General features: G+C 37.8%; 1 protein-coding gene across 9 annotated transcripts in view; it reads right to left on the bottom strand.

Annotated features, from left to right (window-relative positions):
- STK33 (serine/threonine kinase 33) overlaps window positions 1-23,289 on the bottom strand; it is a 181,986-nt gene that overhangs the window by 74,901 nt on the left and 83,796 nt on the right. For 4 of the 9 annotated variants that reach the window (XM_067750009.1, XM_067750002.1, XM_067750008.1 and 1 more), the window contains exons 2-5: window positions 14,056-14,174; window positions 11,641-11,811; window positions 1,233-1,622; window positions 57-170 (exon numbers count right to left, since the gene is read on the bottom strand). In XM_067750009.1, the coding sequence (XP_067606110.1) occupies window positions 57-170; window positions 1,233-1,457 (339 nt within the window). In that variant the 5' untranslated portion in view covers window positions 1,458-1,622; window positions 11,641-11,811; window positions 14,056-14,174. Of the gene's footprint in view, window positions 1-56; window positions 3,332-11,640; window positions 13,252-14,055; window positions 14,175-23,289 lie in introns of those variants that run through there. The other 5 variants (XM_067750006.1, XM_067750007.1, XM_067750004.1 and 2 more) reach the window with 4 other exon arrangements.

Here is a 23,289-nt window from a genome sequence, read left to right as displayed (position 1 = left end):
ACTGACTTAGAAGAAACTGGAAAATTTCTAGTAGCTTCAGTTTGCTCTCTATATACCTGAATAGCAGCTCCATTGTCCATCCTTATGTGAGGAACTTTTCCTTCTGTAAAGTTGCCTCGACCCCACTGTTGTTGAGATGATTTTCTCTCTACACTTGAGGTTTCTGAGGGCTTGGACCAAAAAGAAATTTTAATATTAACTTTAAGATATAATAATCTGACAAATCTTTAATGTGTGTCAAGATATTTATTGTGTACAAGACAGTTTACTGTTTTTTTCAAATTCTAAGCCCTATATAATTCATTCACTCATTAGGCTAAAAGAGGCCTTAAGAAGTTATTCAATCTAATCTCCTCTATCCAGGCAAGTCTACATGATGACTTGCATAGAAGATAAATCAGGACTTAAAATCTTTAACACCACAAAAGAAAGCAACTTCACAGCTTTCTCAATCACCCTTGTTTCAAGACATAACAGTCATCTCAAATAGGTTATACACAAAAAATTACTGGCCAGACATTCACAAAATATGCTTTGAATGAAGATAACATAGCAATAATTCACTCAGAGACACCTATATGGAAAAAACTATACCATAATACAAATCAGAAATAACAGTTTAGGGTGAAAATGTGAAAAGGGTACAAACTTGAGGGCTGAGAACCTAACTTTTCTTAAACTTACTGCTCTCTGTCTCCAAAGTTGTGCTATATCAATGACAATCTTCCATAGTGCCTCTCCTCTATAAAGGCGAATATACCAAAACCTGTCTAACTGGGTAGTCATAGATTGTAACTAATGCAAGTCAATTTTGTAAGGTATACTTGATATTCCATCTAGATAACCAGGAACTGTCTTAAGTAATAACCACCCTATATTTAACCACAACCATAAATCTCATTCTGCATCAGTTGAAGAAAATGCCCCAAAATTCAGATTGAATTCAATTTGAAAACCAATTCATTTCCATATAAACCATTTTTTAAAAAAGAAGCTGGAATAACATTCTGAATTATTCATAATCCTGAGAAATCATTAATTTGGGCAGTCGTTGGAAAGAGCATAAAAGAAATTACCAACCAACTTTTCTCACCTCTTATGTAAGAAAGAAATGTTACTTTAATAGTTAAGAAGGCAATGAATTGGCTGACAAGGGTCCATGGGATATGGATGAATCTAGGGATGGGATCAGGGAATGGGACATCCACTTGTGTTGAATCTTCAATATTTACCAAATCTTTTCCAGAGGTACTATCTTTGCTGGCTTGTCTTTCTTTTTTTCTCTCTGGTGAAACTGTAAATTCTGAACTACCAGTGCTCGATGTCTGTGACATTTCCACCACTGACATTGGAGAAAGCTTTGTTTTACAAGAACATACACAAAGCACATTTCTCTGAGAAGCAGATGAACAGTTGGGGCATTTTGTGGATTTTTTACCACAGCTGCTATCAGCCATTTGCCTAACTCTTCAACAAAAGCAACTTGAAAGAAAGATGTTTCCAGTGTTTGAGGAAAACAACCAGACCAAAAGGATAAGGTAAGCTGATGACGAAAACTGTAACTTCCAAGTGGTGAGGTCCTTAGGTTAACGATGCACTAGACTTACAGTCACACATGAGAGCTGCAGGTAGAAAAGAAATCACCATTTAGAAAATTCTTTCTTATCCATTCACCCTTCTAGAAATCAAAGAAAAACTAGCAACTAGCACCAAAAGCATCCTGCCTATACATGAAAGTTAATATTTACAACAAAATTAGAACATATTTCTAAAAACCAATACATTCTCATCTTCCAAAATTGAATTCTTGAACTCCAGACATTTTAGTTACTTAAGAGTCGAAAGAATCACCCTCTGTACAGAATCATAAAACTGTTAAAAAAGCATGGTCTAAGGAAATTTGGTGGGTTGATATCAACTTTTTTTAATGAAGTAGAATAGAATAGATATATATGAGAGTATTTTGCATAGATCCTTGGTAAGTTTTGTGAAACTTAAAAAAAATTATAGATATGAATGTACAGAATGTGTGTGTGTGCGTGTGTGTACACTTGGTCACAGTTTAAAATGTATTTCTTAGTGTGGGTTGTGGTAAAAAGAAAAAAGACTTAAAAATACTGATATAAAACGTACACTACTGTGGCTTCAGAAGTTAATAAGCCTTAGTCCACTTATTATCAGAGCAAAGTCATATCACACACTTTACAAAGGAGTAGATAATTTGATTTTATAAAACTATCTAATTCTAAAAGTTCAAAGGCAATATTAGAAGTATCCTCATTTTTATTCTCAAACAGAAAAATAGGAACGAGTGGGTACTATTTTCCCCTGAGTGAAGAACAGGTACGCCCATCATTCTACCTAACTAGAGTTACTGCAGCTGTATGGTGGCAAGTCAGAGAGATGTGAGCTGAGGAAGGAGGGGGATGTGTTCTGCAGCACATGAAAGAGAATACTTTGAGACACTTCCAGAAGGAACTGGGAGTACATCGTTATGGTTTTGTGCCATCCTACTTCAGGTATTACTTAAAAGTGTATTTTGAAGTCATAGATTGATAAGGCTGGGGTATATGGACTATACCTTTGTTCTTTGTACTGGAATAAACTTGACCAGAATAGGAGTTAGATATCTTTATTTCATTAAAGAAATATATTTCCAGTTTTAATTGTCTAAGACTGATTTTCTAATCAGAAACAAGGGCTAACGTTGATCAAATCTTTATCTATTGCGATTACCATATTTTTTCTTATTAGATCTTTTGATATGCTGTATTGAATTAAAAGCTTTCCTAATATTAAAGCATTCTTACATTTATAGTATGAACCCTACATGATCATGATGGATGATTCTTTCAATGTGCTGAAAAGTTGAAATGTTTGTATCTTGACTTTTCACAGTTATATTCATAAGTTAAACTGGTCTATAATTTTCCTTTTCACTCATCTTTGTCAGGTTTTGATACAAGATCCTGGCAGCTTTATAAAATAAATTGGGTATCTTTCCATCTCGCAATGCTTTGTAACAATCTGTATAGCATGGGAATCTACAGGAAAATCTCCCAGGCCCTTAGGATTTTATGAAAGATACTGCTAGTAGTTTATCCAATGTTTATTCCCCCATTCTTCCTTATTAACAGAATCCTCATTTTTGTCTGGGACAGCAGTATGCTAATTAAAATCGTCCATTTCCTAGCATCCCTTGCAGCTTGCAGATGGCCATGTGACTTTTGACCATGAACCTTACAGAATGAAAGCAAAGTTGTACTTAAAAGAAAACTTTATTAAAAACAGAAAAAAAAACTTTATTAAAAACATCAAAAAATAGTTATCTTTTTCTCTCAATTTCTCACTAAGTCATATAATCACTGTATCACTGACATTGACACAGATTGCCGAGTACTTTTTTTTTTATACTGTCCATTTTATTATTTTTTAACATCTTTATTGGAGTATAATTGCTTCACAATGTTGTGCTACTTTCCACTGCACAACTAAGTGAATCAGCCATATGTATGCATATATCCCCATATTCCCTCCCCCTTGCGTCTCCCTCCCACCCTCCCTATCCCACCCCTCCAGGTGGCCACAAAGCACCGAGCTGATATCCCTGTGCAATGCAGCTGCTTCCCACTAGATATCTATTTTACATTTGGTAGTGTATATATATCAATGCTACTTTCTCACTTCGTCCCAACTTAAACTACCCCTTCCCCGTGTCCTCAAGTCCATTCTCTACATCAGCATCTTTATCCCTGGCCTGTGCCCCTGGATTCATCAGAACTTTTTTTTTTTCTGATTCCATATATATGTGTTAGCATATGGTATTTGTTTTTCTCTTTCTGACTTACTTCACTCTGTATGACAGACTCTACGTCCATCCACCTCACTACAAATAACTCAATTTTATTTTTATGGCTGAATAATATTCCATTGTATATACATGCCCCATCTTCTTCATCCATTCATCTGTTGATGGACACTTAAGTTGCTTCCACGTCCTGGTTATTGTAAATAGTGCTGCAATGAACACTGTGGTAAATGACTCTTTTTCAATTATGCCCAGGGTATATGCCCAGGGTATATGCCCAGTAGTGGGATTGCTAGGTCATATGGTAGTTCTATTTTTAGTTTTTTAAGGAACCTCCATATTGTTCTCCATAGCAGCTGTATCAATTTACATTCCCACCAACACTGCAAGAGGGTTCCCTTTTCTCCACATCCTCTCCATCATTTATTGTTTGTAAATTTTGGGATAATGGCCATTCTGACTGGTGTGAGGTGATACTTCATTGTAGTTTTCATTTGCATTTCTCTAAATATTAGTGATGTTGAGCATCCTTTCATGTGTTTGCTGGCAATCTGTATATCTTCTTTAGAGAAACGTCTATTTAGGGCTTCTGCCCATTTTTGGATTGGGTTGCTTGTTTTTTGATACTGAGCTGCATGAGCTGCTTGTATATTTTGGAGATTAATCCTTTGTCAGTTGCTTCGTCTGCAAATATTTTCTCCCATTCTGAGGGTTGTCTTTTCGTCTTGTTTATGGTTTCCTTTGCTGTGCAAAAGCTTTTAAGTTTCATTAGATCCCATTTGTTATTTTTGCTTTTATTTCCATTTCTCTAGGAGGTGGGTCAAAAAGGATCTTGCTGTGATTTATGTCATAGAGTGTTCTGCCTATGCTTTCCTCTAAGAGTTTTAGAGTGTCTGGCCTTACATTTAGGTCTTTAACCCATTTTGAGTTTATTTATTTTACATCCTCCACCCCCACCGCTTCCCCCCTTGGTGTCCATATGTTTGTTCTCTACATCTGTGTCTCAATTTCTGCCCTGCAAACCAGTTCATCTGTACCATTCTTCCGGGTTCCACATATATGCGTTAATATACAATATTTGTTTTTCTATTTCTGACTTACTTCGCTCTGTATGACAGTCTCTACATTCATCCCCGTCTCTACAAATGATGCAATTTTGTTCCTTTATATGGCTGAGTAATACTCCATTGTATATATGTGCCATATCTTCGTTATACATTTGTCTGTTGATGGGAATTTAGGATGCTTCCATAACCTATATTGTAAATAGTGCTGCAATGAACACTGGGGTGCATGTGTCTTTTTGAACTGTGGTTTTCTCTGGGTATATGCCCAGTAGTGGGATTGCTGGGTCATATGGTAATTCTATTTTTAGTTTTTTAAGGAACCTCCATACTGTTCTCCATAGTGACTGTATCAATTTACATTCCCACCAACAGTGCAAGAGGGTTCCCTTTTCTCCACATCCTCTCCAGTATTTGTTGTTTGTAGATTTTCTGGTGATGCCCATTCTAACTGATGTGAGGTGATACCTCATTGTAGTTTTGATTTGCATTTCTCTAATGATTAGTGATGTTGAGCAGCTTTTCATGTGCTTCTTGGCCATCTGTATATCTTCTTTGGAGAAATGTCTATTTAGGTCTTCTACCCATTTTTGGATTGGGTTGTTTGTTTTATTAATATTCAGCTGCATGAGCTGTTTATATATCTTGGAAATTAATCCTTTGTCTGTTGATTTCTTTGCAAATATTTTCTCCCATTCTGAGGGTTGTCTTTTCGTCTTGTTTGTAGTTTCCTTTGCTTTGCAAAAGCTTTTAAGTTCCAATAGGTCCCATTTGTTTATTTTTGTTTTTACTTCCATTAGTCTAGGAGGTGGATCAAAAAAGATCTTGCTGTGATTTATGTCAAAAAGTATTCTTCCCATGTTTTCCTCTAAGAGTTTTATAGTGTCTGGCCTTACATTTAGGTCTTCAATCCATTTTGAGTTTATTTTTGTGTATGGTGTTAGGGAGTGTTCTAATTTCATTCTTTTACATCTAGCTGTCCAGTTTTCCCAGCACCACTTGAAGAGACTGTCTTTTCTCCATTGTATAACCTTGACTCCTTTGTCATAGATTAGTTGACCACAGGTGCATGGGTTTATCTCTGGGCTTTCTATCCTGTTCCATCAGTCTGTATTTCTGGTTTTGTGCCAGCACCTTGTCTTGATTACTGTAGCTTTATAGTATAGTCTGAAGTCAGGGAGTCTGATTCCTCCAGCTGTTTTTATCCCTGGTTTGGCTATGTGGGGTCTTTTGTGTCTCCATACAAATTTTAAGATTTTTTGTCCTAGTTCTGTAAAAAATGCCATTGGTAATTTGATAGGGATTACATTGAATCTGTAGATTGCTTTGGGTAGTATAGTCATTTTCACAATATTGATTCTTCCAATCCAAGAACATGGTATATCTCTCCATCTGTTTGTATCATCTTCAATTTCTTTCATCAGTGTCTTATAGTTTCCGGCATACAGGTCTTTTGTCTCCCTAGGTAGGTTAATTCCTAGGTATTTTATTCTTTTTGTTGCAATGGTAAATGGGAGTGTTTCCTTAATTTCTCTTTCACATTTTTCATCATTAGTGTATAGGAATGCAAGAGATTTCTGTGCATTAATTTTGTATCCTGCAACTTCACCGAATTCATTGATTAGCTCTAGTAGTTTTCTGGTGGCATCTTTAGGATTCTTTATGTATAGTATCATGTCATCTGCAGACAGTGACAGTTTTACTTCTTCTTTTCCAATTTGTATTCCTTTTATTTCTTTTTCTTCTCTGATTGCTGTGGCTAAAACTTCCAACACTATGTTGAATAATAGTGGTGAGAGTGGGCAACCTTGTCTTGTTGCTGGTCTAAGAAGAAATGGTTTTAGTTTTTCACCATTGAGAACGATGTTGGCTGTGGGTGTGTCATATATGGCCTTTATTATGTTCAGGTAGGTTCCCTCTGTGCCTACTTTCTGGAGAGTTTTTATCATAAATGGGTGTTGAATTTTGTCAAAAGCTTTTTCTGCATCTATTGAGATAATCATATGGTTTTTATCCTTCAATTTGTTAATACGGTGTATCACATTGATTGATTTGTATACACTGAAGAATCCTTGCATTCCTGGGATAAACTCCACCTGGTCATGTGTATGATCCTTTTAATGTGCTGTTGGATTCTGTTTGCTACTATTTTGTTCAGGATTTTCGCATCTATGTTCATCAGTGATATTGGCCTGAGGTTTTCTTTTCTTGTGACATCTTTATCTGGTTTTGGTATCAGGGTGATGGTGGTCTCATAGAATGAGTTTAGGAGTGTTCTTCCCTCTACTATATTTTGGAAGCGTTTGAGAAGGATAGGTGTTAGTTCTTCTCTAAATGTTTGACAGAATTCGCCTGTGAAGCCATCTGGTCCTGGGCTTTTGTTTGTTGGAAGATTTTTAATCACAGTCTCAATTTCAGTGCTTGTGATTGTTTATATTTTCTATTTCTTCCTGGTTCAGTCTCGGAAGGTTGTGCTTTTCTAAGAATTTGTCCATTTCTTCCAGGTTGTCCATTTTATTGGCATATAGTTGCTTGTAGTAATCTCTCATGATCCTTTGTAGTTCTGCAGTGTCAGTTGTTACTTCTCCTTTTTCATTTCTAATTGTTGATTTGATTCTTCTCCCTTTTTTTCTTGGTGAGTCTGGCTAATGGTTTATCAATTTTGTTTACCTTCTCAAAGAACCAGCTTTTAGTTTTATTGATCCTTGCTATTGTTTCCTTCATTTCTTTTTCATTTATTTCTGATCTGATGTTTAAGATTTCTTTCCTTCTGCTAATTTTGGGGGATTTTGTTCTTCTTTCTCTAATTGCTTTAGGTGTAAATTTGGGTTGTTTATTTGAGATTTTTCTTGTTTCTTGAGATAGGATTGTATTGCTATAAACTTCCCTCTTAGAACAGCTTTTGCTGCATCCCACAGGTTTTGGGTCGTCCTGTTTTCATTGTCATTTGTTTCTAGGTATTTTTTTATTTCTTCAGTGATCTCTTGGTTATTTAGTAGTGTATTGTTTAGCTTCCATGTGTTTGTATGGTTTACAGATTTTTTCCTGTAATGGATATCTAGTCTCATAGCATTGTGGTCGGAAAAGATACTTGATACGATTTCAATTTTCTTAAATTTACCAAGGCTTGATTTGTGACGCAAGATATTATCTTCCCTGGAGAATGTTCCATGAGCACTTGAGAAGAAAGTGTATTCTGTTGTTTTTGGATGGAATGTCCTATAAATATGAATTAAGTCCATCTTGTTTAACGTGTCATTTAAAGCTTGTGTTTCCTTATTTATTTTCATTTTGGATGAGCTGTCTATTGGTGAAAGTGGGGTGTTAAACTCCCCTACTATGATTGTGTTACTGTCAATTTCCCCTTTTATGGCTGCTAACATTTGCCTTATATATTGAGGTGTTCCTATGTTGGGTGGATAAATATTTACAATTGTTGTATCTTCTTCTTGGATTGATCCCTTGATCATTATGTAGTGTCCTTCTTTGTCTCTTGTAACATTTTTTTTTTTGTTTTTTGCGGTACGCGGGCCTCTCATGTTGCGGAGCACAGGCTCCGGACGCACAGGCCCAGCGGCCATGGCTCATGGGCCCAGCCGCTCCACAGCATGCGGGATCCCCCCGGACCAGGGCATGAACCCGCGTCCCCCGCATCGGCAGGTGGACCCTCAACCACTGTGCCACCAGGGAAGCCCTCTTGTAACATTCTTTACTTTAAAGTCTATTTTATCAGATGTGAGTATTGCTACTCAAGCTTTCTTTTTTTTTTCGCAGTACACAGGCCTCTCACTGTCGTGGCCTCTCCCATTGTGGAGCACAGGCTCCGGACGCACAGGCTCAGCAGCCATGCGTCACGGGCCTAGCCGCTCCACCGCATGCAGGATCTTCCCGGACCGGGGCACGAACCTGTGTCCCATGCATCGGCAGGCAGACTGTCAACCACTGTGCCACCAGGGAAGCCCCCGAGCTTTCTTTTGATTTCCATTTGCATGGAATATCTTTTTCCATCCCCCACTTTCAGTCTGTATGTGTCCCTAGGTCTGAAGTGGGTCTCTTGTAGACAGCATATATATGGGTCTTGTTTTTGTATCCATTCAGCCAGTCTATGTCTTTTGGTTGGAGCATTTAATCCATTTACATTTAAGGTAATTATCGATATGTATGTTGCTATTACCATTTTCTGAATTGTTTTGGGTTTGTTTTTGTAGGTCTTTTACTTCTCTTGTGTTCCCTGCCTAGAGAAATTCCTTTAGCATTTGTTGTAGAGCTGGTTTGCTGGTACTGAATTCTCTTAACTTTTGCTTATCTGTAAAGGTTTTAATTTCTCCATCGAATCTGAATGAGATCCTTGCTGGGTAGAGTAATCTTGGTTGTAGGTTCTTCCCTTTCCTCACTTTAAATATGCCCTGCCACTCCCTTCTGGCTTGCAGAGTTTTTGCTGAAAAATCAGCTGTTAATCTTATGGGGTTTCCCTTGTATGTTATTTATTGCTTTTCCTTTGCTGCTTTTAATATTTTTTCTGGTATTTAATTTTTGATAGTTCGATTATATGTATCTCGGCATGTTTCTCTTTGGGTTTACCCTGTATGGGACTTTCTGCACTTCCGAGACTTCACTGAGTATTTCCTTTCCCATGTTAAGGCAGCTTTCGACTATAATCTCTTCAAATATTTTCTCAGACTCTTTCTTTTTCTCTTCTTCTCCTGGGACCCCTATAACTTGAATTATGGTGTGTTTAATGTCATCTCAGAGGTCTCTGAGACTGTCCTCAATTCTTTTCATTCTTTTTCTTTTATTCTGCTCCCTGGCAGTTATTTCCACCATTTTATCTTCCAGCTCACTTATCCATTCTTTTGCCTCAGTTTTTCTGTTATTGATTCCTTCTAGAATTTTTTTTTTTTTTTGGTATGTAGGCCTCTCACTGTTGTGGCCTCTCCCGTCGCGGAGCACAGGCTCCGGATGTGCAGGCCCAGCGGCCATGGCTCACGGGCCCAGCCACTCCACGGCACGTGGGATCCTCCCAGACCAGGGCATGAACCCGTGTCCCCTGCATCGGCAGGCGGACTCTCAACCACTGTGCCACCAGTGAAGCCCCCTTCTAGAATATTTTTAATTTCAGTTATTGTGTTGTTCATCACTATTTGTTTGCTCTTTAGTTCTTCTAGATCCTTGTTAAATGTTTCTTTTGTTTTCTCCATTCTGCTTCCGAGATTTTGGATCACCTTTACTATCATTATTCTGAATTGTTTTTCAGGTATGTTGCCTCTTTCATCTTCATTTATTTGGTCTTGTAGGCATTACCTTGCTCCTTCATCTGTAACATATTTTTTTGTCATTTATTTATTTATTTTTTTGATGGGTGGGCCTGTATCCCTGCCTTACTGGTTGTTTGGCCTGAGCCACCCAGCACTGGAGTTTGCAGGCAGTTGGATAGAGCTGGGTCTTGGTGCTGAGATTAGGACCTCTGGGAGGCCTCACTCCAATTAATATTCCCTGGGGTCTGAGGTTCTCTGTTAGTCCAGCAGTTTGGACTCAGAGCCCCCACCATAGGAGCTCAGGTCCAACCTCCGGCCTGGGAACCAAGACCCCGGAAGCTGCGTGGCGCGGAAAAAAAAAAAAGAAAAGAAAAGAAAAAAGGAGCAGTACAATATCAAAGAGTAAAAAATAAAATAAAAGTTGAAAGATAAAGAATATATTAGGAAAAGTAAAAGTATAATTGAAACAACTGCAACAAGGTAAAATAAAACCACAACAGAAAAAAGAAAAGAAAAAAGGGGGGGGGGGAGTGGGGGAACAAGCCAAAAGGAGAGAACAATAACAAAGTATAATGAATAAAACAAAATTATAAAAATAAAAATTTATTAGGAAAAATAAAAATATAAATGAATCAACAACAATGAATCAAGATAAAACAGAACCCCAATCTAAGAGGAAAATAGAAAGAAAAAAAAAGTCTTAGCTACAGGGGTGGAGTTTAGGCTGGGGGGTGGAACTTAGGCAGGGGCAGGGTTTAGGGTGGGGTGGGACCTAGGCCGGTGGGGGGGGGGGGTTGATATTTGAGCTTGGGGCGGGGCCTACGCTCAGGACCCACGCAGCCGAAAAGGCCTTGGGGGTGGGGCCTAGGCGGGTCAACATTGAAGCATGGAGCCGGGCCTCTGCCTTGGACCTGCGAGGAAGGGGAGAGGCAGCATGTGGAAAGGAGGGCCTCTGGAGTGTGGAGTTCCGGAGTTTGGAGGTAGGGCCCTGGGTGAGGGCGTAGGGGCGGGGCCTGGGCTCTGCACGGCAGGAGGGAGGCTCTGAGGGCAGAGGATTAGGCCTGGGAGCCCAACAGGCTCCCCAGTGCCTAAGTGGACGGGGAAAGCACTGGCCCCTTCCCTTCCGTTCCTCTGCGCCCCTCCTGTACCGTCTCCCCCTGGGTCTCCCCCTACTTCACTAGGCCCCTAACCGTGGGTGGGTCCCGCTGGCCATAGGAACTCCTCCCCTCCCCCAGCCGCCCCTCAGGGGTGCTGTCCCAGAGGTCCACCCTTTACTTTTGCTCCCCCTTCACTCCCTCCCACTCCCTCAGGACGCACGTGGCTAAAAGGGGCCTAGGTGGTCAGGGGAAACCTGGCTACGTTCCCTTTTGATCCTCTGCCCTCCCAGTGGTTACCCAATTTCCCCCTTCGGGCGTGGGATCCCTTCCCCCCCCCAGCCGCCCCTCAGGGGCGCCAGTCCCGTCCCGCCCCCACTTCTCCTCCCCCTTCACTCCCCCCACACCCCACATCCTACCCGGTCACTGGGGTTTCCTCCTGTCCCCTTAGGTGTCCGTGGTACCCCACCGGTGCCTGGGAGGTGCCCTAGTTGTGAGGAGACGCGAATTCCGCATCCTCCTAATATGCCATCTTGACTCCGCCCTCTGACAAGTACTTTCTTGCTTCAGTTTCTGACATATCCATTGCCCTAGAAGTATTTGGTAGCTATATTCAGAAAGCATAGGAGTTCCTGGTACTCACTGACAAGCTACAGTTCTACTCTCCAACTTACTATTACATTTGCCAACGTAATGTTCTACTCTCTTACCCCAGCAGGTCTAAAACAATAGGTTGAATAGCTGCATGCAAAATTTCTTGACAAGGATTGGATTTCGAATTTAATTTCTTTTTGGCTGCCTGAATTCCAATTATTTTAGCTTAAAAACCAAAATAGAACAAACGTTTACTCACATTTCTTTCTTTTTCATTTATGAATTTATCTGAAAGATTTGTTACTAAAATAAATCTACTGTCTAGCAGGCCAAATGATGTCATTCATATTTTAGGGGCATAAAATGAATCAGGTATTGCAAACCTAGCGTATCTTTATGTAAACACAAAGATGAATAGCTCTTCTTCTATAGAATCATGGAATTACATTTAAACAGGACTTTTGATATAAGAAATATATCAGAAAACCAAAGAAACTTCTAACATAATAGTGTTTCTTTGTGTCTCCAAATACTGGACATGCATAGGTATTAAACATATGCAAATAAATAAAATAAGGTCAAATCATATCAATGCTTAACTAACATGTGAGCTCTCCTTTGGCTAAGGTTTTCATTTTATTTTCAGGAGTAAGACAAGTCAATGGAACAACTCTGATATGGAAACTCTCTGAGCTTTCATTTAAGCATAAAAAGGTCTCTTATGCACTGGCCCTCTAAGATACACTTACAGTAATTTCCTCAAGAAAATGAACACAAGAATGGTTTTATGAGATATAACTAGCTACAATTTTCTTCCCCAAAAGCAATTTTTTAGTTTTCTTTGCTAAGACTGTGTCTACAAGGAACCTAACCGTCAGTCAGTTCATTAAAAAATGTGTTCTATTCAAGTGAAGAAAAAAACCTTATGGATTGTCTGACGATGCAGACCAAGCAGAATGACTGTATATTCACTTTTCAACTACTTGTTTTCATAACATGCTTACAGGACCGAAAGAGGGGCCAAGTGAGCTTTCTAGATCATAGTGTTGTTAATTTAAAATGAGACGAGCACTTGTTTACTATTTCCATTAAGGTCATGATTAGGGAAACCGGTCTGTGTTGTCTTATGAAAGGATCTACAGTATGTTTAAATTTTACATTATTTCAGACATTTAAAAAATGTTTAACAGCTAATGCATGCTATCAGTTTTTAAATTTTAATTTGCATAATATTCCTCACTGATTAAGCTCTAATCTGAAGGGACAATCTTAAATGTGGTCCCCATCCTGACAGTTTAAGGTAAGAACAGAGATTTTACCAAGAAAGTTTGGCTTAAAGAGGCTGGAGAGGGCTTCCCTGGTGGCGCCTGCCGATGCAGGGGACACGGGTTCATGTCCCGGTCTGGGAGGATCCCACATGCCGCGGAGCGGCTGGGCCCGTGAGCCATGGCCGTTGAGCCTGCGCGTCCGAAGCCTGTGCTCCACAATGGGAGAGGCCACAACAGTGAGAGGCCCACATACCGCAAAAAAAAAAAAAGAGGCTGGAGAGACCCTCTCCCTGATTCTTTCCTGTTATTATCCAGTATCTTTTCCCCATGTATTGATACATTATAAGCAACCTGAAGTCAGGGACATTTATGCAGCTCAGAATTATCCTTGTACATAATAGACACTCAACGAAAATTTCTGAGTGTTCATTTTGTGGGGAAGAGCCAGAATCACAAATCACTTAGGCAGAAAAATAGGCAGGTGTACAGAAGAGTTATCAAAGAAAGGAGGGGGTCATGTGGAGGAGGAAAAACTCAAAGGGAATGTCAGGGTTCCCTTCATAGATGTGAAGAGGGTTAGGCACAGGAATTAAGAGTTCTGCACGATTCAAAGAGCCTGCATGCGAATTTAAGGCTGATACAAAGGACTTCCTAACATTTAGAACTGTCAAAGATAAAAGGAAAGACTATCTCCATCACTACAAGTGTCCAGGTAGAGGTTGGAAGGTCAGCTAGCAAGAAACCATAGATGATATGTAAGCATAGACTAGGATGTCTTGAGGTTCCTAGTCCTAAAAGTCTACAAAGATGAATCACTCCTTCTAATGATCAACTGAGGTGGATGGAGCAGACATTTAAAGGAACCGAAGTGATAGCTGACCTCACCTCTACTGTGGAGGTTTCAATTTTATAATGGGGATCCCGCTTTCCTACCGCAGAGCAGGCCAAACTGGTTACAGCCCCAAAACTCACCTCAGCCAATCTGAATTTCACCTTTAACAGAGCAGCGCAGCCAAGCTCTACCACAGGCGCAGGGTGATAGTGAGGAGGAGGAAGCGGATGAGGCGCCAGGCTGGAGGAGGAGTGCTCAGCTAGAAAGGAAAAAGCTAAATTAAGTGAGAAAGAAAAGACACTGTAGGAAAACAGAAGTAAGTCTATCTTCCCACTCATTAAATCAGAGGATAATAGGTGAAGAGTGAGTAAATGGGCCCACATGCAGCTAAGGCAGCCAGAAAACACAACATTGCCAAGAAACTCTAGGAGAGAAGAAGAACCACTCAGAGAACTGTGGCATGAACACTCAGCAGTGCTCCATCCAGGAGCCTTAAAAGAAAATACTCCTCTTTTCCCACTTTACTGAGGAAAAATTGATAAATAATAGTTTAAGGTACTTAAAATACACAACATGATAATTTGATAAATGTATATACTATGAAAGGATTCCCCCTCATCAAATTAACACATTCACCATCTCATGTATTAGATACAAACTTTCAGTTATAAGATGAAAAAGGTCCAAGGATCTAATATATAACATGGTGACTACTGTTAACACTGTGTTTATTACATAATTGAAATTTTCTGAGACTAGAATTTAAATGTTCTCACACACAAAAGGAATCTTAATCCAATTAGCAACAGATCAATAAGTTTAAGAGTTTGATGGCAAATCTGAAAGTTATGCTAGCTTCATTTATCAAGCACCGATTAATAAATTTGGATTGATAAGATCTATTAATGTAAAACCGTGTGGCCAGAGATCTTTCTTGTATGTCAAATATTCGCAGGAGTATTGAAAGAGAGGAACTGTCCAAAGCCAGCAACTTCCATGAAACTAGTTAGTTAGCTAAGCAAAGTGTGATATAATGCTCCAACCCAGATGTTTCATACCATATGAGAAAAGGCATTCTGACCCCCAAGGTCATTGCAAATACTGGGAACACAATTTAGAGGTATCCAGGCAACCTTCGTCTTGTGGCCAGATGTCTGAAAACTTGACAACTCCAAAGAGTCAGCAACAAAACACCAACAACAGATTCCATGATCCCCGTTTTGAAGTTTCTGTATAAGTAATATTAAGAAAACAGAAAACAACAAGAAAAGATACTTCTCTTAACTGTGAGCCCCTCCAGGACAGAAAGTATGTTCTATTCACCTTGTCGTCTTGTATCCAGTAAAGGCCTCCATTATTAAATAAGGATTACTGATTGAAAATCATTCACTGATTGATAGAAACAGTATTTTCAAACCTACAAACATAATATGCAATATAATTGCCTAGAGTAAGAGAGCCAGTGGTTTATCATGTAAATAAATAATATCCTTGAGGAAGTCTCCTGGCCAAAAAACTGCACTACAACCCAACCCTCACTCTATCTTGAAGCTCTCATTCTAGAGCAAAACACCAAAACCCCCATACCAAGCCTGACCCCAATCCTGTAGTCTAAATTTCCACCTACTTCTGAAAGTTTCCCTATCAGACAAGATGTTATAACTACACTCCCAAACTTATGTTCTATTCCAGACTTTTCGTTTTCAGCAATCTCAAAGGATGCATAGACACAAATATTTATTTCAGTGATAAACCATATTATCAAACTCTAAGGGTTTCTGCTCAGTCTCCAACAACTACAGGCCTTGGTCATAAACCTTATTATTACTCAGATCCTCATATTCAACAAAAGGTCACTATTTTTGGCAGATGATGTAACCAGCAATAACTGGTTCATGTTTCTTTCATGTAAAACATGCATGTCATAGACAAGACCAAAAAAATTCACGTGATATATATGTTAACTTTCTCAGGCTCCCTAGTCAAACCACCTCAAGTAAGGATACTTATTTTTGGAAAGAGCCTGTTTTCTTCACTCCTAATGATGAGCCATTTATCTGCAGCACACAAACCCCAGACTTATAGCCAGAACAAAAGCATTTAGAGTGTCATATCTCAGGTGTCAATGTGGCATGCCTGTTAATTACAGCAAGACAGGAAAGACAGGGGAAATAAGACCTAAAAGGCACTTACTGGCAAGAGTTCTGTACGACTGGCCAAGAAGAGTGTCCAGAGGGCAGTAATGAGTTAAGCAAAGAGCACAAGAGGTCGAAGTAGAACAGACCAACTAAGAATCCAGCCATCTAACCGTGTATGTATGTATTCAGCAAACATTTTCTGAATACCTGTTATATACCAAGGATTGTATTGGGTGCTGGGAATAAAGAGATTATCAAGACATGGGCCTTACTAATAATGATTATGATAAAGATAATGATCAGCATATACAAAGTACAAAAGTGATATAAAAGAGGAAGTAACCAGGGAAGTAATATAATCAGGTGGGAAACAAAATTTTAGAATGATAGAGATCAGGATTCAAATCCCACCTCTACTAACTAGCTCTGTACAAATCGGGATATGTAAAGAGGAGTTAATAGTAACTATCTTAAATGATAATTGTGAGGTCTAACTACAAAACATTTGTAAAGTGCCTAGAACTTTGCCTGGTACATATTATTGCTTTAAAAAATCATTATCCCTCACTTGCTGAGGGAACGGTCACAGGTTTCATGGGATAAGTGATATTCAAACTAAGTCTCTTTTTTCGTTCTTTTTTTATTGAGGTATAGTTGATTTACAATTACTATAATTAGTTTTTATAATTATATTAGTTTCAGGTACATAATGATTCAAAAATTTTATAGATTACACTCCACTTACACTTAAGATAAAATATTGCCTATATTTCCTGTGCACTACAATATATCCTTGTAGCTTATTTTATACATAGTAGTTTGAACCTCTTAATGACCTAACTATATCTTGTCCCTCCCCTCTTCCTTCTATATCTGTGAGTCTCTTTGTTTTGTTATATTCATTCATTTGTTTTATTTTTTAGATTCCACATATAAGTGATAAAATACTGTATTTGTCTTTCTCTGTCTGACTTTTTTCACTAAGCATAATACCCTCCAGGTCCATCCATGTTGTTGCAAATGGCAAATTGTTCATTTTTTTATGGCTGAGTAGTATTCCATTGTATATATGTGTCACATCTTCTTTATCCATTCATCTGTTGATGGACACTTAGTTTGCCTCCATACTTTGGCTATTATAAATAATGCTGCTACAAACATTGGGGTACATATATCTTTTCAAATTAGTATTTTCATTTTCTTTGGATATACACCCAAGAGTGGAATCACTGGATCATATGGTAGCTCTAGTTTTAGTTTTCTGAGGAACTTCCATACTGTTTTTCATAGTGGCTGCACCAATTTACATTCCCACCAACAATGTACAAGGATTTGCTTTTCTGCAAAACCTCATCAGCATTTATTATTTGTGGCTTTTTTGATGACAGCCATTCTGACAGGTGTGAGGTGATACCTGATTGTAGTTCTGATTTGCATTTCTCTGATGATTAGTGATGCTGAGCATCTTTTCATGTATCTGTTGGTCATCTGTATGTCTTCTTTAGATAACTGTCTATTCAGGCCTTCTGCCCATCTTTTAATCAGATTCTTTTTAAAAAAATTTATTTATTTTATTTATTTATTTTTGGCTGCATTGGGTCTTCATTGCCACGTGTGGGCTTTCTCTAGTTGCAAAGAGCAGGGGCTACTACTCTTTGTTGCGGTGCTCAGGCTTCTCATTGCGGTGGTTTCTCTTGTTATGGAGCACAGGCTCTAGGCACGCAGGATTCAGTAGTTGTGGCACACAGGTTCAGTAGCTGTGGCTCGTGGGCTCTAGAGTGCAGGCTCAGTAGTTGTGGCACACAGGTCCAGTTGCTCCATGGCATGTGGGATCTTCCCGGGCCAGGACTCGAACCCATGTCCCCTGCATTGGCAGGATTCCTAACCACTGCGCCACCAGTGAAGCCCTGTTTTTTAGATATTGAGTTGTATGAGCTGCTTGTATATTTTGGGTATTAACCCATTATTAGTCATATCATTTACAAATATTTTCTCCCATTCAGTAGATTGTCTTTTCGTTTTGTCAATGGTTTCCTTTGCTGTGCAAAAGCTTTTAAATTTAATTAGGTTCCATTTGTTTATTTTTGCTTTTGTTTTCTTTGTCTTAGCAGACAGATTTAAAAAAAATGTCACTACAATTTATGTCAGAGTGTTCTGCCTATGTTTTCTTCTAGGAGTTTTATGGTTTCCAGTCTTAACATTTAGATTTTTAATCCATTTTGAATTTATTTTTGTATATGGTGTGAGAAAATGTTCTCACTTCATTATTTTCCATGTAGCTGTCCTGTTATCCGAGCACCACTTATTGAAGAGACTGTCTTTTCTCTATTGTATATTCTTGCCTCCTTTGTCACAGATTAATTGACCATAGCGTGTGGGTTTATTTCTGGGCTGTTTATTCTGTTCCATTGATCTATGTGTTTGTTTTTGTGCCAGTACCATACTGTTTTGATGACTATAGCTTTGTAGTATAGTCTGAAGTCAGGGAGCATGATACTTCCACCTCTGTTCTTCTTTCTCAAGATTATTTTGGCTACTTGGGGTCTTTTTTGTTTCCATATAAATTTTTAAATTATTTGCTTTAGTTCTGTGAAAAATGTCATGGGTATTTTGATAGGGATTGCACTGGATCTCTAGATTGTCTTGGGTAGTATGGTCATTTTAACAAAATTAATTCTTCCAATCCATGAACATAATATTTCTTTCCATCTATTTGTGTTGTTTTCAATTTTTCATCAGTGTCTCATAATTTTCCAAGAACAGCTCTTTTACCTCTTTAGATAGGTTGATTCCTAGGTATTTTATTACTTTTGATGTGATGGTAAATGGAACTGTTTCCCTAATTTCTCTTTCTGATAGTTCGTTCTTAGTGTATAGAAATGCAACAGATTTCTATATATTAATTTTGGATCCTACAACTTTACCAAATTCATTGATGAGCTCTAGTAATTCTTTTGGTGGCATCTTTAGGGTTTTCTGTGTATAGTATCATGACATCTGCAAACAGTGGCAGCTTTACTTCTTCCTTTCCAATTTGGATTCCTTTTATTTCTTTTTCTTGTCTGATTGCTATGACTAGGACTTCCAATACTATGTTGAATAAAAGTAGCAAGAGTAGACATCCTTGCCTTGTTCCCAACCTTACAGGAAATGCTTTCAGGTTTTCACCGTTGAGTATGATGTTAGCTGTGGACTTATCCTACATGGCCTTTATTATGTTGAAGTATGTTCCCTCTACACCCACTTTTTATCATAAATAAATGAATTTTTATCATAAATGAATGTTGAATTTTGTCCTTTTTCTTCATCTATTAAACTAAGTCTTAAAGAATGAATTGGAGTTCACTTGGTGAACAAGTCAAGGAAAGGCTCTCTAGACAGGGACACCAGCACATGCAAGGGCTCAGAACCTATGGTTCAAGAAGAATGGAAGAAGGTGATTTCCATTTAAAGGCAAGAACAATGGGAGAGAGAAAGCCAGGTCTGTGCTAAGATAAGAAGAGGGAAGAAGCACTTCCAGGAAGTATCAGGGTTAACAAGAGTGTCTTCACTGAAGAATAGTGGCTCCACTAGGCACAAAAGACAGATGAAGGAGCGTGAAACGTGAGGTTCTCGTTCTGAGAGAGCTTCCAGAAAGAAAGGGCTGCTGCAAGTAGTTTTAGGTGAGACTTCCAACCCTGACACTAATTAGCCACAGATTTGGAGTGAAGAGAGAGTAGCCACCAAACTGCCAACACTAAGTCCTCCAGCAAGCATTTGCAGCTTAGGCATGGAAGGGACAGAGGGCTTCAACGTATGCTGAAAATATAAACTGTAAAGTTCTAAGGTATGCAGAATAAGTCCTAGACAGTACAATCAATCCAAATCTACTGCCGTATGAACAAATTAGAATTTAGTGACAAATTAACTACAGTCAGTGTTTCAATGTGATGGAAATATATGGCTTATTTCTAATTAGTTCCAGAATAACAAAAAATACCAAGGGAGCCTTCCCACTATAACTTCCACAGAAAAAGAAAAATAGTAAGTTATTTATTTTATACACACACGCATACATCCCTCCTCCAAATTCAGCACTACTGCAAACAAAGCTACATCAGTCCCAAAAAACAGAACAGCAGTGTTCTACCATTTGGGTATAAAGACCCCAAATTTCTAAACAATTTATGAGCATTTAAATCTCAGAAGTCTTCTCAGACAATGGTTCCATTTTACACGTACAGAATATTTTAAATGAAATTTGTTTGCCCTTGGTAGTCAGAAAGAACCTGAGCTTTACCATTAGACCAAGGTCCAGATTCCTCATCAGTGACTTAACCTATGTGGTCTCACCTTCCTTATATGCAAAGTATATAGACGGTGTCTGTATACCTACATGGCAGAATCGTTATAAGGATAGGATATAATGTATGTAAAATCCTGATACATTGTAAGCTTTTAATAAGTGGAGGTTTTTATGATTATTATGAAACTCTGCCAAAACCCAATAGCAATAGATGGTAGCATCAGAAAATTATTTTATCAGCCATAATCTCTCAATCTAATGCTCCAAATATTGTTCTACATGGTTTCCAAGATACAAATTGCCATCAAATCAGCTCGTAGCTTAGAATGTAACCTCATGGGAGCCTGCTCTAGATATATGCAGTTGAGTTGTAGAGGGAATGGCTTGCTAGATTAGCCTACAGGCAGCTTGTTAAATGTTAAATTCTGAATGCTACAGGCACTCAAATATCATATTTATAAGAATTTTATTTTTAAAATATGTAGTGCTGAATATCAAGAACGTTTTAGCCTAGCCAAGACCACAGCCTCTCAAAATATTACTACTCTGTGTTATACCTTAGCAACTGATCAAGAAGGAATAATATATAATTGGTTAGGTTTTCAGAGAAAAAAAAGAGGTGTCTGTATCCACAGATTTATTTACTTGGTGAGTTTCCCAAACACTGCAATGGAACTGTAAAAACAATGTGATTAAAATCGATAGAGCACATCATTTGCTGATACTGTTGCCCAAGAAAAGGCAATAAGCCTTAGGCATGTTATTACTAGATTACACAATTTCACTGACAGGTTCAAGATTTTTAAAAGCAACTGAGAATACAGAGTATTTCTTTTTTGGAGCCAAGGGATTTTTTGTCTTCAATTAAAAGAAAATCATCATTTCTCTCTTTTTTTATCATGAAGATTTTAAATGTCCTCTATAACATTTAAAAAATAATATTAATATTTCATTTATTTCCAAAAATAAAAATAGATTGATGATCCTGATTAAAATTAAACTGAAAGCTACTTTTGTTTAACAATACCATATCCAACCACACATCCATTTCACAAATATTAGAATAGTTCAGGGAATAGTGGTTATAGGAGGATTATTATTTCTTCAAAGTCCATGCAGAAGAATATGAACGTCCAAATATATGAATTTCCAAACCTCTTCTGCAAAAATGATCAATGACTCTTTTTTCAGGTCTTAGTGATGAAATGACAAACTTTAAAACAGGCCTTCAAATTCAAAGAATGCTACATTTCAAAGTATGCTTTTTAATCAGATAGCAAAAGTTAGTCATGTAGACATAAATTCATTTGGTAAAAAGTGACCAAATAAAACTGAACCTAAAATCAGTAAGACTTTTACTCTAGTCAGATGTTCTACTATACTACAAACAGAAAACTGCAAAAGTTTTTGATTGCTTTATACTGAAAATTCCAAAGTAGAAACATTCTTCTGTAGCATGGGAAAGCTGATGGTATCAACTATGTAATTTTATCCTTATGATAAAAAAAAAAAAGTTGACCTGAAATGTTGAGATAATTTTAATCATGAATCCTGATAGGATATACAGTGCTAGGCTCACAGAAATAAATTGACCAGGCATTAGGTCTACATTTACCAGCTTTTACCAAGTGAACAGTAAAGTCTATTCAGGGGAGCTTAGGTCTTAGACTTATACCAGATGTAGATAATTTTAAGAAGAAAATCTACAAAACACCACATACTTTCTTGTCACTGAAGTGCATACATATATAAAAGCTTTATGTTCTAAGGTACATTAAAAGATGCTCAGTATTGCTAATTATTAAGAAATGCAAATCAAAACTACAATAAGGTATCACCTCACTCTGGTCCAAATGGCCATCATCAAAAACTCTACAAATAACAAATGCTGGAGAGGGTGTGGAGAAAAGGGAACCCTTGTACACTGCTGGTGGGAATGTAAATTGGTGCAGCCACTATGAAAAACAGTATGGAGGTTCCTTAAAAAATTAAAAATAGAGCTACTATATGATCCAGCTATCCCACTCCTGGGCATATATCCAGAAAAGATGAAAACTCTAATTCAAAAAGATATATATACTCCAATATTCATAGCAGCACTAGTTACAATAGCCAAGACATGGAAGTAACCTAATGTCCATCGACAGGTGAATGAGTAAAGAAGATGTGGTATATATATAATGGAATATTACTCAGCCATAAAAAGAATGAAATATTGCCATTTGCAGCAACATGGATGGACCTAGAGAAAATATCATACTGAGTGAAGTCAGACAGAGAAAGACAAATATTATACCACTTAAATGTGGAATCTAAAAAATAATATTAATGAATTTATTTACAAAACAGAATCAGACTCAAAGACATAGAAAACAAACTTATGTTTACTTAAGGGGAAAGAGGGTGGAGAGGAATAAATTAGGAATATGGGATTAACAGACACACACTTCCATATAAAGAATTGATTAAAAAAACAAGGATTTACTGTATAACACAGGGAACTATACTCAGTATCTTGTATTAACCTATTATGGAAAAGAATCTGAATATATATATATATATATATATATATCCATATCAGAATCACTTTGCTGTACACCTGAAACTAATACAATATTGTACGTCAACTATATTTCAATTTTTTAAAAAAGCTCTATGTTCTAAATAGCTATTGGAATAGATAGCTTTATTAACTGAGTAATACAATTTTCCTTAGTTCCTCTCTCTCCCTTGGTCTCCACATTCAACAATGCTATTTCCAAAACACTTCTCAAATCGATCTGACTTTCTCCATTCCAAATGTCTACACCAATATTATCTCTTGCCTGGAATACTGCAAGAGCTTCCTAACTGGTCACTCTGATTCCAAGTCAACCCTCTCATGCAAAGCATTCTCCATACTCTAGCCAAGATGCTTTTTCTAATATGCAAAACTCATCATGTTTCTTCCC

Source organism: Pseudorca crassidens, chromosome 9 (assembly GCF_039906515.1).
Source record: "Pseudorca crassidens isolate mPseCra1 chromosome 9, mPseCra1.hap1, whole genome shotgun sequence".
NCBI classification, from domain to species: domain Eukaryota; kingdom Metazoa; phylum Chordata; class Mammalia; order Artiodactyla; family Delphinidae; genus Pseudorca; species Pseudorca crassidens.
The sequence above is the reverse complement of the archived record's forward strand: the minus strand, read 5'-3'. Positions and strand labels throughout refer to the sequence as shown.